This window comes from Rhinatrema bivittatum, chromosome 4, assembly GCF_901001135.1.
Source record: "Rhinatrema bivittatum chromosome 4, aRhiBiv1.1, whole genome shotgun sequence".
NCBI lineage: Eukaryota > Metazoa > Chordata > Amphibia > Gymnophiona > Rhinatrematidae > Rhinatrema > Rhinatrema bivittatum.
Genome location: NC_042618.1, coordinates 196712708 through 196730589, shown reverse-complemented (window position 1 = coordinate 196730589; position 17882 = coordinate 196712708). Strand labels below are relative to the sequence as shown.

The 17882-nt window shown below is 45.0% G+C and overlaps 1 protein-coding gene across 4 annotated transcripts in view; it reads left to right on the top strand.

Annotated features, from left to right (window-relative positions):
• SEMA3G (semaphorin 3G) overlaps positions 1–17053 on the top strand; it is a 245812-nt gene extending 228759 nt beyond the window's left edge. For 3 of the 4 annotated variants that reach the window (XM_029599500.1, XM_029599502.1, XM_029599503.1), the window contains 4 exons: positions 1985–2026; positions 4704–4929; positions 7023–7162; positions 15066–17053. In XM_029599500.1, coding sequence (XP_029455360.1) covers positions 1985–2026; positions 4704–4929; positions 7023–7162; positions 15066–15533 — 876 coding nt within the window. In that variant the 3' untranslated portion in view covers positions 15534–17053. The remainder of the gene's footprint in view (positions 1–1984; positions 2027–4703; positions 4930–7022; positions 7163–15065) is intronic. The other variant, XM_029599501.1, reaches the window with a different exon arrangement.
• Positions 17054–17882: the final 829 nt, after the last annotated feature.

Below are 17882 nucleotides of genomic sequence, written 5' to 3'. Positions count from 1 at the left end.
AAGGAGATGCTTCAGGCAGGACTGGAAAACAATGCACGTTGATTGGATGTCCATATCTACATGTGCTGTAGTCCAGAAAATATTTGCCTGCAAAAGGTCCGCACAAAGTCCACAAATCCTATATACCCAAAGGTTAGTTTCAAAGATGAAGTATGCACATGTGTGGGAGTACCTCCTTGGGAAAGTGTGTACATCCAGTGTGTATGTGCTTGTGTGATGGGAGAGAGGAATACATCTGTGGTACTGTGGGTATGTGTGGTATGGTGGGAGTACAGTGTATACATGCAGTGTGTAGGACAGTATATCTCAGGTACAGTGATATGAGCAGTATTGTGAAAGTGTATTAGTAGTACAGTGTGTGTGTGGTATTGTGGTAGTACAGTGTAGTACATGTGTGTAGGATAGTACATCCTTGATATAATGGATATAGGCAGCATTATGAAAGTACATCTGTGGTACAGTGTCTGTATCTGGTACTGTGTGAGTACAGTGTGTACATGCAGTGTGCAAGGTAGTATACCCCTGGTACAGTGGCTACAGGCAGCATTGGGAGTACATCTGTGGTACAGTGTATACATGTGTATTGTGGGAATATAGTATGTTCACGCAGTATGTAGGACAGTACATCCCTGGTACGTTGACACAGGCAGCGTTGTGAGAGCACATTTGTGGTAGAATGTATGTGTGTGGTATTGTGGGAGTACTGTGTGTACATGCAATGTGTAGGACAATACATCCCTGGTACAGTGGACATGGTCGGCATTGTGAGAGTACATCTATGGTACAGTTGGTACGTGTGGTATTGTGGGAGTACAGTGTGTATATGCAGTGTGCAGGACATGATCTCTCTAGTACAGTGGACATGGGCAGCGTTGTGAGAGTACATCTGTGGTACAATGTGATGTGTGGTATTGTGGGAGTACAGCTTATACATGCAGTGTGTAGGACAGTACATCCCTATTAGAGTGAACATGGGCAGCATTGTGAAAGTACATCTATGGTACAGTGCATATATGTGGAACAATGGGAGTATAGTGTGTACATGAAGTGCACAGGACAGTACATCCCTGGTACAATGGACATGGACAGTGTTGTGAGAGCACATCTGTGGGGTACAGTGTGTACATAGAGGGTAATTTTCAAACAGTCCGCAGAAGTTAAAGTCTACGGATACTTTTTACCCTCAAACTTTAGCCATAATCCGCTATGTGCATAAATCTGCTTTGAAAATGTGCAGCTGTGCACAGAATCCCCTGTGCCTTATATGCACAAATTACACCTGCTCTGTGCATGAGTGGATTCACACACATACTTTCAAAAATTGAAAGCATAGGTGTACATTCTTTCCTGCCTCATCTCTGCCCCCAAAATGCCTACTTACATGTAAAAGTATACACCAAACAGAGTGCATACACCCTGGATTGATTTTCAGATGAGGATTTATGCATGGGTTTTCTTGCTTAAATCCTTTTGAAAATTACCATGTGTATTTGTGTGTGTGGGAGTGCAGTCAGGGTACACTGTGTACATGCAATATTGTGGGAGTACATCCATGGTGGTGTGTACATGCATTGCGTACAAGAGTACATCTCTGGTACCCTGTGTACAAACAGTGTGTGTGGGATGCATCCATAGTCAAGATGTACATCCAGTGTGTGAGGGGAATGTTTGCAGCTTCTCAGGAAGGACTGGAGAAAGGTGTGTCTGGTTTGTTTGTACCATTCTGTTCTTCCTGAAGTGATGGGAGTCATAGAAGGCTATGATACCCAAGAAAAAAAAGTATCCAGAGATGTTGAACATGAAGTTTGGAGACCACACAGACCCTCTATGTGATCACCAAAGCTCATATAAAGCAACTTCTCTGGATAATTCTTCTGTCGGTCCAATAAAAGGTATCACAGCCATATGGGATCTTGTTTTCTGCAGGACCAGTACAGCAATGAACTGTGTGCATGTCTGAAACACTTGCTTTTCCTTTCCTCAGGCTCCCACATCCATCACTACCATGGAAATCTCTGTCAAACGAGTGAGTATATCCTGTACCCAGGCATACTGGAGTCCAAATTTGTATCATGGTACCAGAAGTAGTTCATTTTAGCAAAGAAAATAATCACAGGGTGACTATTACCGAATATGACGCGCCTTTGTGACACACATCCCCTAACCTGCGTTTAGCTGCCAGTATAAGCAGGAAGCTAAAACTATGGGAACTTTTCCCTGCCTAGTAACGCCATCAGGAGGATCCAGGTTATCAGGGGCAGGTGAGCATTGTGGGATTATCAGCCCTGCTCGAGCAGGACCAGAAGTCCCAGAATGCTTGAGGTTAGGATAACTGGGCTCCTCAAGGGCCTTTAAGAAATCTGCTGTCCTTCCCCTGCAAGTCACCCTCTGAGTGATACTGCAGTAACTGCTGAAAACCAAAGTCCCTCATGCCTTAGCCTACATTCAGGCCAATACAATACAGTGCGCTCTGTTAGCCCAGGTTTGGACGCGCATTTTCGATGCGCTAGCTTTACCCCTTATACAGTAAGGGGTAATAGCGCGTCGAAAATGCGCGTCCAACCCCCCACCCCCGAAACTAATAGGGCCATCAACATGCAAATGCATGTTGATGGCCCTATTAGTTATTCCCACGCAATACAGAAAGTAAAATGTGCAGCCAAGCCGCACATTTTACTTTCAGAAATTAACGCCTGCCCAAAGGCTTGGGTTAATTTTGGCCGGCACCGGGGAAGTATACAGAAAAGCAGAAAAAACTGCTTTTCTGTACACCCTCCAACTTAATATCATAGCGATATTAAGTCAGAGACCCCAAAAGTAAAAGTAAAAAAAAAAAATTAAAAATTGGCCCGTGGGTCGGAAGACGGACGCTCAATTTTGCCGGCGTCCTTTTTCCAAACCCGTGGCTGTCAGCGGGTTTGAGAACTGACACCGGTAAAATTGAGCGTCGGCTGTCAAACCCGCTGATAGCCACCACTCCTGTCAAAAAGGAGGCACTAGGGACGCGCTAGTGTCCCTAGTGCCTCCTTTTACTGCGGGCTCTGATTTGCATAGGCCACCCTCCTGAATCGCGCGCCCAGGAGCGTGGCCTGTTCGCGCACCGGGAGAGTGGGCGTTCGCCACCTCTCCCTGCGCGTTTTTCTGTATCGGCCTGATTGTCTGGGTGTTTCTTCCGCTGAGCTGTATATACTGGTAGCCTGATGTGTTCTTTTGGTTTCTAAATCAAAAGGATTACTGGATTTCTGAGAAACAGGTTCATGCTAAATAGCCTCAGATATGCAAAGCTTGTGTTCCTGCAGAGCTTCGGGGGCGGGGGAGGAAAAGAGTGGTTGGGAGCATCCTTGTCTTTATAATCCTGCAGAGTGCTGGGGTGGGGGGATCACTGCTATTTGTATTCTTGAAAAGCTTGGAGGAAGGGAGGGAGGAGCATTCCTGAAGAGCTTGCTGGTGGGGAGGAAGGGGAAACTATCCTTGCCTTTTGTGTTCCTGCTGATTTTGGGTGGAGGGCAGTGTCATTGCCTTTTGTATTCCTGCAGAGCTCAGAGTTGCGGGGGGGAGGAATGGAAGGGGACAGGCATCACTGCCTCTGTGTAATCCCTCATTCACCAGGGCTTACCTTCCCAGCCCTGGGTCCAGCTCAACCAGGGTGGGGGAAAGTTCACACTCTCCAAGTACCATGAGTTTGGAGGCAGGATACCTTGCAAGGCCCAAACTGGGCTGAGACCACTCACATGAAAACCAAAAATTATAGGCCATAACTATGCACCAAACCAAAAACAGATTACTTCCAAAGATAACCAGTTCAGCAGCACTGGCCCCATGTTGAATTCACAATCCTTTACAGTAGCAAAACTCAGAAAAAAGCACAGGTCAAAATTAAAAGTCAGTGTCTACTCTCATCCAATCACTCATCCCTTCTCCAGATACTCTTCTTTTGTTTTTTCCTAAGTCCTCTGCAGTCCCAGATGAAAACTAAAGTATCTTTCCCACTTTTTCCTCCCAAAATGCCTTTACCAGCTCCTCATCTCCAGAGTTTATCAGTTTCTCTTCTTACAGTCCGGTTACTTACATAGCGCATGGAATGGCTCCAAGGTACCTCACCCCCTTCCCTAGGCAGATGCAGTTCCCCAGCCCTGCAGGGGAACCCCACACAGGTACCACTCTCCCTCAGGTCCTGCAGCTCCTCTCTTTTACTCCAGAATTCAGCTCCTCACTTTTCTCCGGCCTTTGCTCTCCTCAGACTCCTCCTTTCTCCCTCCTACTCCTGGTTCTCAACTCCTTGAGGGCTTGTTCTCCTCCCTTAGCACCTGTGGCACCATAGCGAGTAGCTCCTCTCCCTGCTCTCTCTCCAGCTGCTCCTACCCCTCCTCAGAGACCAGCCCCTGTTTCACAAGGAACAACATTTTTTATACTCTCAGTGGTACACATCCCTCTAGAGGAAGAGCCACACTGCACTCAGACTTCACCCACACCCATTTGCACTCCAGATGAACCTTTAGTAGCTAGAAAGTTCCCCATTTTTAACCACATAAGCTGCTCCACTACTATTTTCTGATATCACTGAACCATCTAGTGGCCTGTAGGGCTACATTTGTATTAGAGTAGGGGAGAGCAGGTGTTGTGTGTTTGTATTTCTGCAGTGCTCATGGATGGGGAGTTTGGGTGACGCAGCTTTTCACTGACTGTATTATCCTCTCCCCCAGCAAATGCTATACATAGGATCCCGTGTGGGGGTGGCGCAGGTGAAGCTGCATCACTGTGAGACCTATGGCACTGCCTGTGCCGAGTGTTGCCTGGCCCGGGACCCTTACTGTGCCTGGGATGGCACCTCATGCACCAGGTACCAGTCATCCAGCAAGCGACGCTTCCGCCGGCAAGACATCCGGAACGGGAACCCGGTGCACCAGTGTTTAGATCAGAACCTAAGTGGTAAGTGAACTACAGTAGCTCTCTATTCCAGGCCCAGTGCCTGACATAGTCTATAGTGGAGCAATCGGATTACTCTTGTACACCATGGGCAAAACTAGGGCTTAGCAGCCAGCCGAACAACCTGGGTGCTTTAATACATTTTAAATCTTTGTTCTTTTCTCTGAATTACCTATTACTTTTAGGGGGAAGGTGTCAGCCTGTGCAGCTGCAGAGTCCATGGATCTGTAGCTCATGGTCCTTTCCCTTTGAAAATTGCATATAACTAGGTCCCTAGGACTTTGCACCTGCAATCTGTGCAGACAAAAATGTGCTGGAAAATAACATGCATAAAGTTGGAAATCAAACGTAAGCACGTTGTTCCCCTGGCCTGCCCCTGCAAATGCCTCCCCCCCAATTAGGCTGCAAGGCTATGCATTGTGGAAGCCAGCCTATGCTTTTAGCCAGATGGAGTAGGGCAATTGTTACCCATGGCAATTTACTTAGATAAGTGGCTGTGAAAATTGTCCTTTTGAAGCTTTGCTGCAGTGCAGAGCTAAGTATGCTACCTGGTCCTGCACCCCAGAGGTGGCTGCATGCATGCAGTTTTGTAAGCCCTGATATATATACATTCAAATCATTATTGTGAGATAACTGATATAAGATAACTTCCAACCACCAGCCACTGGGTGCATTTGGTAAAAGGTAATAGTCCTGAATTTGCAGCCTCACACATCTGCTAACAGCTGGGAATAAAGACATAGCCAAATGTCATAACATTTCCTTGTCTAAACAACTGAGCAAGACATACCTGTTTAAAGCAGCAAAATAGTCTATATCCACTTACCTTTTTCCTGACTCTTGTAAATTATGGGGGTTTTATTCCCAAGTCTCCTTTAATATTTGTCCTATTATATCTTTATTTCTTAAGATTCTCTACTTTTTTTTAATTAACTGCAAGCCTTGTCATGAGTTACTCAATACTAAATTCATGCTATGACTTGTGATAATGTATAATAAATACATACCTTGTCATGTGTTACTGCACTGTCTCCTCTGTGTGCGCTTCATTCATGTTCCCTTCGTCAGGAAGTCACCTACATACAGTATATAGACATCCAGTCCTGTGTACTAAGCATGCCATACACACTATCCCTTTCTCGGAGTGTCATCTGTGGACATACACACTCTCTGTCCTGTGCACTACATACACACTGTCTCTTCCTCGGGGTGTCACCTGTATACATACATATGCCCTGTCCTGTGTACCACAAACTACATGCATACTTTCCCAGTGATAATTTTCTAAATAAAAAAAAGTACCAGGTTGGGTCCAGTGACAGCCTCCACCTTCCACTTTTTCCCAGTGGTGGAAGGAAACATTGAAAAGGGTTCCAGGTTGGTGACCCTACACTCTCTTCCTCATGGTATCATCTACATACATACACACACCCTGTCATACAGTATTACTTGCAGCTCGGTTTCATGAAGAATTTAAGGCAACAAATCTCAACTCTTGTCCTCAAGGTCTCCAAAATAGTTCTGGCTTTCATGGGTCTGTAGATAAGAGAGATCTTAAGCCCCAGTGTGTGCACATATACCTGGGAGTCTCCTGTACCTCAGTAAGAGCAGCTGATTTAAATTCACAGGTGTTCAGCAGTGGTTACTCAACCTGGTTTTTGAAGCCTACTCAATATTTTGAGTTTTCAGGATACCTATAATGAATATGCATGAGATAAATGTGCATATGTAGGTTTTAAGAATGGGGTTAATTTGCATATTTTGGTTACCATGAAAGCTAAATGTGGTGAGAGGGCCTCAAGGACAAGACTCAGAAACAGTCGATTAGAAGGGTCTTTGGACATGAAAGAAGAATGCAAATTGAAGAGAAGCCTCCAGTATAAATTAGATTCTTTAGGGGCTGGATTTCACTAGTGAAACAGAAAACGAGTTAAACAGAAAACTCAACTCTTTCTTTCTTCCTGTAGAAGCTCTCTGGATCCAACCAACACCCATCTTTGGCACGTCCTATGAATGTTGATTTCCACCATCCCTGAGTCCTAGGATGCCGGCAGGATTGGCACTAACTGAGTCTCTTGTGTTTGTGTATTTGTTAGTAGAAGATTTGGACAGTACGGAGGAGAAGGTTCTTTATGGGATGGAGCAGAACAGCACATTCCTGGAGTGCATCCCTAAGTCTCCCCAGGCTATGGTGCAGTGGTACGTGCAAAGACCCCACAGCGACCGAAGGGATGAGGTGAGACTTTCATTTCCACTGGCTCCCCCTGACAGAATATCTTCTCATCTTAGCCCTAGCCATGCTCTCTAAACCCATCCTTCCCAATAAAGATTTCCAGACATACAGAACGGATACATAGAAACAAAGAAGATTTTGGCAGATAAAGACCACATAAGTCCACCCAGTCTGCTCATCTGTGCCTGTGTACTGTGCTGCCACGGATTTTATGCAATCTGCGGTCTTCTCTCTCCCGTCCTCTGTCACAAAGATCCCTTTGTGTCTGTGTCAAGCTCGCTTGAAATGTGTCATTGCTTAGGCTTGTGGCACTTTCACTGAAAGTCTGTTTTGGGTGTTTACCGCTTTCACATTAAAAAAGGATTTTCTCATATTTCTTTTGAGCCTGCTTCAGGTGATGATCCCTTGAGCTTCTCATTGTATGAAACATGCCACCTTCTGGTACCTTATTGAAGCCTGCTAGATACTGGAATATTTGTAGCACATTTCCTTTTGCCTCCTGTCTTCTTTAGCTCCTTCAGTTTCTATATGGATGGTTTATAGCGCAGGCTGTGCACCAGTTTGGTGGCCTGCCTCCACCTTATTAGGGATGTGAATCGTTTTTTGACGATTTAAAATATCGTCCGATATATTTTAAATCGTCAAAAATCATTAGAGCCGCGATACAATAACAATTCCCCCGATTTATCGTCAAAAAAATCGTAAATCGGGGGAAGGGGGAGGGCAGGAAAACCGGCACACTAAAACAACCCTAAAACCCACCCCGACCCTTTAAAATAAATCCCCCACCCTCCCGAACCCCCCCCCCAAAATGCCTTAAATTACCTGGGGTCCAGAGGAAGGGTCCCGGTGTGATCTTTTACTCTCGGACCTCCGTGCATTGTAGAAATGGCGCCGGCGCTACCTTTGACCTGTCATATGACAGGGCAAAGGTAGCGCCGGCGCCATTTTGTTTTTTTGTCCCCCGACGGCAGGAGCGTAGGAGATCGCTCCCGGACCCCCGCTGGACCCCCAGGGACTTTTGGCCAGCTTGGGGGGGGCCTCCTGACCCCCACAAGACTTGCCAAAAGTCCAGCGGGGGTCCGAAACGATCTCCTACCGCGAATCGTTTTTCCGTATGGAAAAACGATTCGACTGCAGGAGGTCGTTCCGACTGCAGGAGGCCGGCGCCGGCTGTTAAGACGATCGATCACACGATTCACATCTCTACACCTTATCAATGTCTTGTTGTACATGTGGTCTCCAGAACTGCACACAATACTCACAGTGCAGTCTCACCACAGAGCTGTAGAGAGTTAACCCATGTAAAAGCTGTCATGCCAAGAAAGTTTCCTGAATCTAATATTACTTCCCTCTTCCTACTGGTGATAACTCTCTTTATGCACTCAAGTATACTATAACCCTTCCCAACGGCTTTGTCACACTGACTGGCTCCCTTGAGATCATTAGAGAAGATGACCTCACAGGTCTTTTTCGTGTTTTGTGACTAAACAGGCCTTTCGCTACAAAAATGGTATGCGGCTCTTGGATTTCTTCACCCAAATGCATGATTTTGCAATTTCTTTAAAGGAAAGCACAGTCACTAAATCTTTGATCATTCTTGCATTTTTTAAGTCATCTTTCATCTCATCTGTCCAGTTTATCTACTCTATTGTAGATTTTCACATCATCTCCAAACAGGCCCATGTGTTGCCTAAGATCCTGTAACACACTGGCTTCAAGGAACTGTAATACTCTGCCCTTCAGTAGTGTTTCCATACCTTTGCTCATTACTGATTTTCCAGCTAACAGGTCTTCTACTAGCAAAGACACAAACACAAGAGATTCAGTGACAAAGTCTTCCACTTTCTCTTTGTTTTCCCTCTTGTGCAGTGTTTTTACATTTGCTCTACTCCATTCTCTTGGGACCTTTCCTGTTTCAAGTGAAACACTAAACAGAGCAATGAGGGGTACAAATCAGTACCTACTTGAGCATTTCTAGTGTTCTGGGATGTCCCATTGCTTTGATTGCTGCCTCCTTAGCAAGCGGTAATGTGTTCACCCACCAGTCCCAAATGGCCTTGTGTTTTGCTTTTGGTCCATCACTTTCTCCTTCTAGTGTGAAGGCAGAGCAAAGATACCTGCATTCTTCTCCTTCTTTTCAGTAATATTGGGCTTTCAAAGCATACTTCATGCATGGGTTTCCTTAAGGATCATGATACTAAATGTGATTCCCTGCAGCACTCCTCTTCCATTCCTAGGGTCATTCCTCATGACTGTGACGTTTGTTGTAGATGCAGGGATAGCAGTTTCCCAGGGTAGACACTGTGTCTATGCTACCCCGCCCATACCTCTCAATTTCCTCCATTATGTTCTTTGTCTCAGGGTTTTCTACTCTCCATCCTCCTCCTCATCATTATATGTCCACACCGTGCTAAGCTGTCAGGTCAGACATTCCTGAGAGCAAGCCCTGACAGGAAAGGCTTAGCTCCTGGTCACTCAACATGGTTTCTGACAGGCTTAATCCCCATAAGGCAGCAGGTCAGTGTAAAATGTTGCAAGATGATAAGGGCCCTCAGGTGGGATGTGTGTGTGTGTGTGTGTGTGTGTGCGTGTGTGTGTGTGTGTGTGAGATATGTCAGTATGTGCGTGTATATGAATGAGTGTCTGTCTCATTTAGATAGAGAAGATCAGGCTTCTATTATTCTTCAAGAGTTGTAGAGGCTAAGGCAGAAAGAGGGTCTGATTTACTAAGCTGTTTTCACATTGACACAGAATGGGGAAAAAGCCTTAGTAAATCAAGCCTAGAGATAGCCAGCATCTACAGAAGATGAGGGAAAACAAAGTGTGGGGACCCTCTGGTCACCCACTAGATGTCTCTAGATCCCTGCCCTAGTAATACGGCTAAAGGGACAGACCATTCTCTGCAGCACCTCCCTCTGAGGCTGTCTGTGATGGTCAGAGCCTTGTCCAGAAGTGGGGGCTAGGAGTAAGAGAGGTGCGGTCTTTTGGAGTTTGAGGAGTGAGGAGATCTTTTCTTTTGTCCTGCCTGAGCGAGGCCCATTTACCTCACTTGGCCTTTGCTTTAGAGATTTCTTGCAAGGCACTGTTCCTGCCTGTGAGGATCTGCCTCTCATTTTTGAGAAAGAAAGAGAGGCTTGTTTAAGATTTCTGGCTATTTTGAGGATTTTTGGACAGGAAGTGAAACCTGGGTCCCTCCTGGTAAGGCCATTCCCTGGATCCGGAGGCCAGGAAACTGAAGACCTGTCAACGCTTTTTCCAAGAAACGAAAGAGCTGCAATGATAATCTCACTCCAAACTGAGTTTTGGATTTGTCAGTAATTTTCTCCTTTTTGGTTGTGAGGAGGTTTTTGATCCATCCCTCACAGAGAAGCTCAGGAAGATCTTGGGAGACCCACAACTGGATCTCCACCCTTGGGACACAAGCTGGGATGACGATGATTGAAACTTTCTGAACTCAGGTAGGCTTTTTCCGGGACTAAGGAGTTCCCCTCTCTAATAGGATTTCTCTGACCAACTGGTACAGTTTATGCACTCAGTATAGGAGTGTTAAACCTCATCCCACAAACCTGAGAAGCAGGACTGCTACATCAAAAAGAGTCACTAGCCTGTGTAACCCCAGCTGTAAGTTGACAGAGTATTTATTGATTGATCATTGATTTTACTTCTGAAGAAATCAGTAAATTTCTGTTTGAACACCCAGAACTGTGTCCAGCCTGTCAGTCCCTGCAGCACAGCATCACTAACCGCTTACAGACAGACTGGCAGTGATACACACATCCAAGGAAGAATTCCCACCACCACCTGGGCCGAGAAGTTCGGCCTTCACTCCTACACCTTGGGGACGAGTGAGAGGGGAGAGAGTGGTAATGGAGACAGCCCCAGAAATAAATTCTTTTATGGCCCCTATGGGATACTGCCCTTCCATAAAAAGGGGTTACACAAGGAATTCTTCTCAAAAACTGGGCTCCAGTTGGCCGATGCAGAGTCAGCAATGGAAAACAGATAGTGTGAGCTTAGGAAAGGCAAGGCTGGGCCTTCTGAGAAAGACCTGAGAATAGAAAAACAAAGGCCTGATCTTCCAAGGACAACTGCTATTCAGAAGTGCGTCTTGCACCATTGTTAGGAGAAGCAAAGGAACCCTTAAGGTGTTCTATGAATATCCATACCAAGTAAAATATTTCCATGGAATACATGCTTGTGCACTAGAAAGTGTCTTGAAGGTCAAGGGCTGCGAGAAGAAGAAAAAAAGCAAATGGAAGCTTCTTCCCTCCAAATATCAGGGATATATTGGCCACCTTCCAGTCTTCAAGTCCAATGGATGATTTTAATGATAGGTTACAAATTAATTGTAATAGGTCTGAAATTTCTTTTTTGAGTTCTTTCAGAACCCTGGGATGTATATCATCCGGTCCAGTTTGTCAATCTAGCCTACTCATCTTCCAGGCTCATTATGATTAGATTCAGTTCATTTGAATCGTCACCCTTGAAAACTGTTTTCAGAACAGGTATTTCCCCAATATCCGCTTCAATAAACATAACAGCAAAGAATTAATTTAGTCTTTCCATGATGGCCTTACCTTCCTTAAGTGCTCCTCTATCATCTAAAGGTCCAACCGACTCCCTTGCAGGCTTTCTACTTCGGATATATTTTTAAAAGTTTTTAATGAGTTTTTGCCTCTATGACCAACTTCTTTTCAAATTCTCTCTTATAAGTCCCTATCTAGCCATCCATTGCAGTAACAAACCTTGGCCAGTGGCCAGAAATCGTGGATCTCCTGAACCTGATATATGCGCATCCTAAATCTGGCAAATAGGTGTCACCTTTGAATGATGTCTGAGATCTCAAATCTAGAGACTGTGGCTGGGCCTGGGAATCAAACATAGATTTTCCATATGGAAGTGCACAGGCCCAGGAAATGTTTTCTAATGTTACTCCTAAGTCTATCCACTTTCAGGCTCATTGATGTTTTTTTTTTTATATTCTACCTTTCGTGACTGGTCAGCCACTTCACAACGAATTACATTCAAGTATAGTAGATATTGCCCTGTCCCCAGAGGGCTTACAATCTAAGGGGCCTATTTACTAAGCATTTTTCCCATAGACATAGTATGGGAGAAAACCTTTAGTAAAGAGACCCCTAAGTTTGTACCTGAGGATGAAGTGACTTGCCTAAGGTCAAGAGGAGCATCAGTGAAATTTGAACCCTGGCTTCCCTGGGTCACAGCCTGCTACACTAACCACTAAGTTACTCCTTCAGATCTGTCATTCTAGAACCTTCTTTTCCCTGAGAAAGGATTGTTCCTATGCATGATGTATACTTTTGAGTATGTAGATGTTTCTATCATATTGCCTCTTTATCTCTCCTCTTGGGTACACATATTTAAGTCTCATTTCATAAGCTTTACGGAGTAGATTACTATTTTAGAAGCTGCTCTCTGATCTGTCTCTGCTCTGTCTATATCCATGGACATAATACTCCAGAACAGACCTCACAAATGACATGTACAAAGGCATCATCACCTTCTTTTTTCTACTGGTCATGCCTTTTAGAGCTGGCTATCTAGGGTAAATGGCACCTTCCACTCCTCCAAACATTTTCTTATCTTTTTTCCCCCTCCCTCCAGATATTATGTCACTTCTTTTTCCTTCCATCTATTCTTCTCGACCCTCCCTCCATTTTCTCTCTCTTCTTCTCCTTCCCTCTCCCTTCATCCATTCTCTCTTCTTCCCCTCTCACCATTCTTCCACCCTCATCCATTATTCCCTTCATCCTTTTTCTCCCTCATCTCCCCATCCCTCCAGACATTTTTCCCCTTGCATCCATCCCTCCCTCTCACTATCTCCCCTCCACCCATTCTCTCCTTCTCCCCTCCATCCCAGAATTCTCCCCCTTCTCTCTCCCTCTTCTTCCTCTCCCTTCTGGCATTCTCCTACTTATCTCCCTTCCCTCCTTCCCCTACCTCACCTCCGTCCCTCCAGGCATTCTCTCTCCTTTACCTCCATCCATTCTCTTCCTTTCTGCAAGCATTCTATCCCCCTTTCTCCATCTGCTGTCCCTCTCTCTAAGCATTCTTTCCCCCTTATCCATTTCCATTCCCTACAGGCATTGTCTCCCTCCTCCCAATATTCTCTCCTCCTTCTTCTCCCTTTCCCTCCCAGCATTTATTTCCTATCTCTCCTCTCTCCCTCCTGTCAGACACTTTCTACTCCTTCACCTACCTCCAGGCATTCTCCCTTCCTCTTCCCTCCAAACATTCTCTCTCTCCTTCTCCCACCTCCTCTCCCTCCTTCCAGGCTTTCTCTCTCTCTCCTCCAAAAATTCTCTCCTCCTCCCCTTTCCCTCTAAGTTTTCTCCCCCTTCTTCTGTCTCCCAGCTTTCTTTCTGTCTCTTTTAGGGGGAGGGGGAAGATGGTAGGCTTGCAGGATTCCTGCAAACCCTGAGTTCATCGCTCCTACCTCTGCCCAAAGCAGTGAACAAGCATTCACTAAATGGTGTATCATCATCATCAACAACAAATCAAAAGAAGAGAACCCTTAACAAACAAAAATATACTCAAATAAAAATCTAACCTTTCACAAGTCAGCACTACATCTACAACTATGCCTCTCTATTGGAGCAATCAACCCAGTTTCAGCCCAGCCAAAAAACAACTTTACATAGGCCCAGCATCTTAGACCAAAACAAGATGACCAATATTTACAGTAACCTCAACCCTCTATTGCCCTCCTCCCAATAAAATGGAGATTAAAAACATCTAATGATCACAGACTGAACCTCAGACATCCCTTGTGACAAAGAGCAAAAGAAAGGGAGAAACAGCCGGCAATGAGTTTCAACAAACCTGTTTTATTTAGCTAGAAAAATCCAAGTATTTAACTTCTTCCATGTTTCTTACCTGTTTGCAAGTTTCCCCCTGACTATAGCTGTTCAGCAGCAGAACCTGTGCTGCTGCTGCTGCTGCTGCCACTGCTCCTCCTTGTCTGTGCCAGTCCGGTGAGAATGTTTAAAGCTGGCAGGCCAGCAATTCATGAGATCATGTGCCCGCCCACAAGTTTAGAACATGCTCGCAGGGCTAGCATAGATGGAGAAGAGTAGTAGCACATGATAGCATGAGCTCCTGCTGCCTGAGCTAAGGCGGCGGCGACAGCTTCAGGCGCCGCCACCCAAAAGTCCCCGCACTGCACTTTACATACACAGTGCTGACCAGCTCAGTGGGTGATGCTGATGGAGCCCTGGACACCTCTGGATTCACAGTGCCCTGGCCGACCTGCCAGAAAACCCCACACAAAGCTGGCCCTAATGCCCCTCTCTGTGCATCCTAGCGTCCCTCTGGTTCTGGTCACTGCCTTGTCCCATTGTGTTACTAGTTTCAGATCATAAGAAATCATGATCCCAAGGTCTTTCTCCTGCTTGGTATACATCAGTTTCTCACTGCCCGCTGTGCCCCTTCCCACCCTCCTGCCTTTGCATACTGCTGCCTTGCATTCCTGCATCCCAAATTCATGACTGAATTTTTATTGTATTGAAACATAGCTGCCACTCCATGGCCTCAGGATCAGGGCTGCAGTGACCAGACTAGGAGCCAGTGAGAGGGAGGGTCTATTAAAACAGGGGAGAAATCCCCAGGTGGTTGCAAATGAAGGCATACGGTGCCAGGATCCCAGCACTGATTCCAGTTGAGCAGGAAGAAAAAGAAAAGAGATGCTACCGGGCCAAAGAACAAATAAAATACTGCTAAAATATTCTCCCTTATGACCTCTAATACACTAATCTCAAGTTGAGCAAATCTACCAACTGAAAAATGTTTTTGGCTAGTACATTTTGACCTACCCTGTTAACGAGAGGAGGCCAGAACCTAATAAGCAAGTGTAACTTGATAACTATGCTACTGTTTGTTGTAGGTGAAGACAGATGAGCGGATTGTGAAGACTGAGCAGGGACTGCTATTTCGAAAGATTTTCCGCCTGGACAGTGGGACGTACTACTGCAAGACCATGGAACACGGCTTTGCTCAGACCATCACCAAGATCATGCTGGAGGTGGTGGAGAGTGAGCAACTGGATGATCTGTTCCAGCGAGAGAATGAGGAGGAGGGTGGTCAGCACCGCATACCATGCATGATGCCAGCCCATCAACGCCAGCCACAAGGGCAGAGGGCCTGGTTTAAGGACATCATGCAGCTAATCGGCTACGCCAACCTGCAGCGGGTGGAGGAGTACTGTGAGCGAGTGTGGTGCAGTGATAAACAACGCAAGAAGAGCAAACCTGCGAAAAGCAAGAATGCACTGAGCAGTGAGAACGGGAAGAAGGGAAGGAGCAAACTGCACAGCGAACGAAATCGAATGCCCAGGCAGGTCACAGACACATAAGACACTAACCGCCCAGTCATTATTTCATTGTGGGTTGTGTATCGCCCCCCACATTTACATAATGGAGAAGTGGATGGATCGGGCATGGCTCCCTCTCAGACTCTGGTTCTGCGGAAACAGCACTAAGAAGGAAACAGCCTTGAGCAGAGAGTCAGCAATTTACAGCTCTGGCCACAGGACAATACTGTGATCTCACTACACTCAAATAAGCTTTCAATTAACCTAAGTCCTCGGGAAGCAAGCGCTGCAGGTTTGCAGCTTTGTCCAATGGGTAGAAGTATAATCACTGAGGGCCCTATTTTCAGAAAGAATATGTACAGGATTGGCCAAGTTGCACCGAACTCTCAGTCACATGCAGATGCCATTAATGTTTGCATCGTTTTTTCCAGCTCAGTTTGGTTAAGTACACATAGCGAACACCCATGCATCCAAAAAAAGGCAGTTTTATAAGGCGTTTACATACTGTCTGAAAAGGATTGCACACTCTGTGGCTAATGTCAGACAGATGAAGAAAATATTTGGGACATGGCAGAGAACATGTTCAGTGAAATCAAGAACCATGGAAAGTGCGAATTTTGACAATTACTGAGCAATCTATGGGGTTTGCCAATGGCTGCCAACGCCGTTGCCATGGCTGAAGAGTCATTTTCAATGCATGTTTTTTAGTGACATTCTTTTGCATGAGGATAAAGTGCACCTCAGCATTTGAAAGTGGGATCTTGAATATTATGTCTGATTAAGCTTCCTTTCAGATAGCGGGTGGAAGGCAGGCCACCTCCAAAATCCCTTCATGTGTTCTACCTCTAAGTGTTATGTTTGCTGATTTCTTTTGGTGTCTGGGAGGGAAGTAAGGGAATAGATTTCTCAAAGATAAAATATTATTTTTGACAGTAAAATGGACTTCCAAAACCCCATCAGCTTGTATTTGATGCAGTACTGTCCTCACCGGTGTAAATGCCATGTATATTTGATCCCATTGTTTTGCATTTTGAAAACCTCATGTATAGAAATTTCTCTCTGCTTTGTGAACTGATTTTTGTTGTTTTTAATACTTTTTTTTTTTTAATTATATCTACTGTACATGTAAAGAAAAACACTTTGTGGTTTTGTTCTAAAACTTTTTGACTGAAGAACAAAAAAGACACAGGGTTGTGAATAATTTTTGGGCAAACGTTCGCACATCCTGTGTACATAATATATCGTACTGATGTCAGGGCCTCTCCTGCACATTCCCAGCAGGTGACGTTCTGTATGTGTATTTATGTCCATGTGTATATAATATATATTTGTATATAGACAAAGATGGCCCTGTTTTTCAAAAGGCTTTCTTCTGTTCCGTATAAATGGAGGAAAACTTTGAGAAACTAGAGTCCTGTGTGTCCGCTATTTCTAACCCTGGTTTGTAGAGAACCACAGCTGTAAACATTTCTTGTTGCTGATAACATACATGAATATTGTATGAAACATTACAAGACTTGCCATTTTGTCATATGGGTCATTAAAGCTAAAAATAATATGTCCAGATGACTTTCTTTGCTTATTTTTAACCACTGCCATGGAAGGATTAATCTGTTAATTGATCTCTTCCCCTGTAGGCAGCACCAGCATAGGAATCCTGGTACCCAGGGAGGACCCTAAAGAAACAAATATGAACAAGTTTACCGTATGCAATGCATGCTGTGGACATTGGTTTCTGTAGAATTCTCTCTCTAACATTAGACTTCATTACAAACATGGAGTCTCGTCTAAAGTCTGAATGCTTTTCCATATACAAGAGCTGGAACTCCAGTATCCCTCTACTGGGATTTTTACTTTCTCTGAAGACACGTGGTATACCATAGTCATCCCACTTGAGTGATGTTATCCTAACAGTGCTGACATGGGTGTGTTTTCCAGAACCTTCCAGGACGTTCTTAGAGATCTTGCTGGGCACATGCAGTAGTTCTTTCTCGCATGCCTGTGGTCCCACAGCATTACTCAGTTTTTTGCTTTCTCTGGTGATCATCAGCCATGTTTCTTTCTTCAACAGCTGTTCTTTGCTGTAATGAGTCTTTTGATGTCTCCCATTTTCGAGCCGGTGTGCCTTAGTAGGTTTTTTTTCTCTCCCTCTTAGCCTGTTGTTTAGATTTTTCAGTGTTTTTGGTATTTTCTTATTTTTTCACCACTTCTGTCTGCCTGCTTTGGTTAAGGATCCTGACAAGCCCTCTAATCATGGTGCTCTTTTTTTCTCTTCAGGCATCTCCTAAGCAAATATTTCTTCCTTTGAATTTACATTGTTAATTTTTCTGACAATGGCAGAGAAGGAGGTCAGTGGCTTCAAGAAGTGTCCAGACTGTGGGAGGTAGAAGT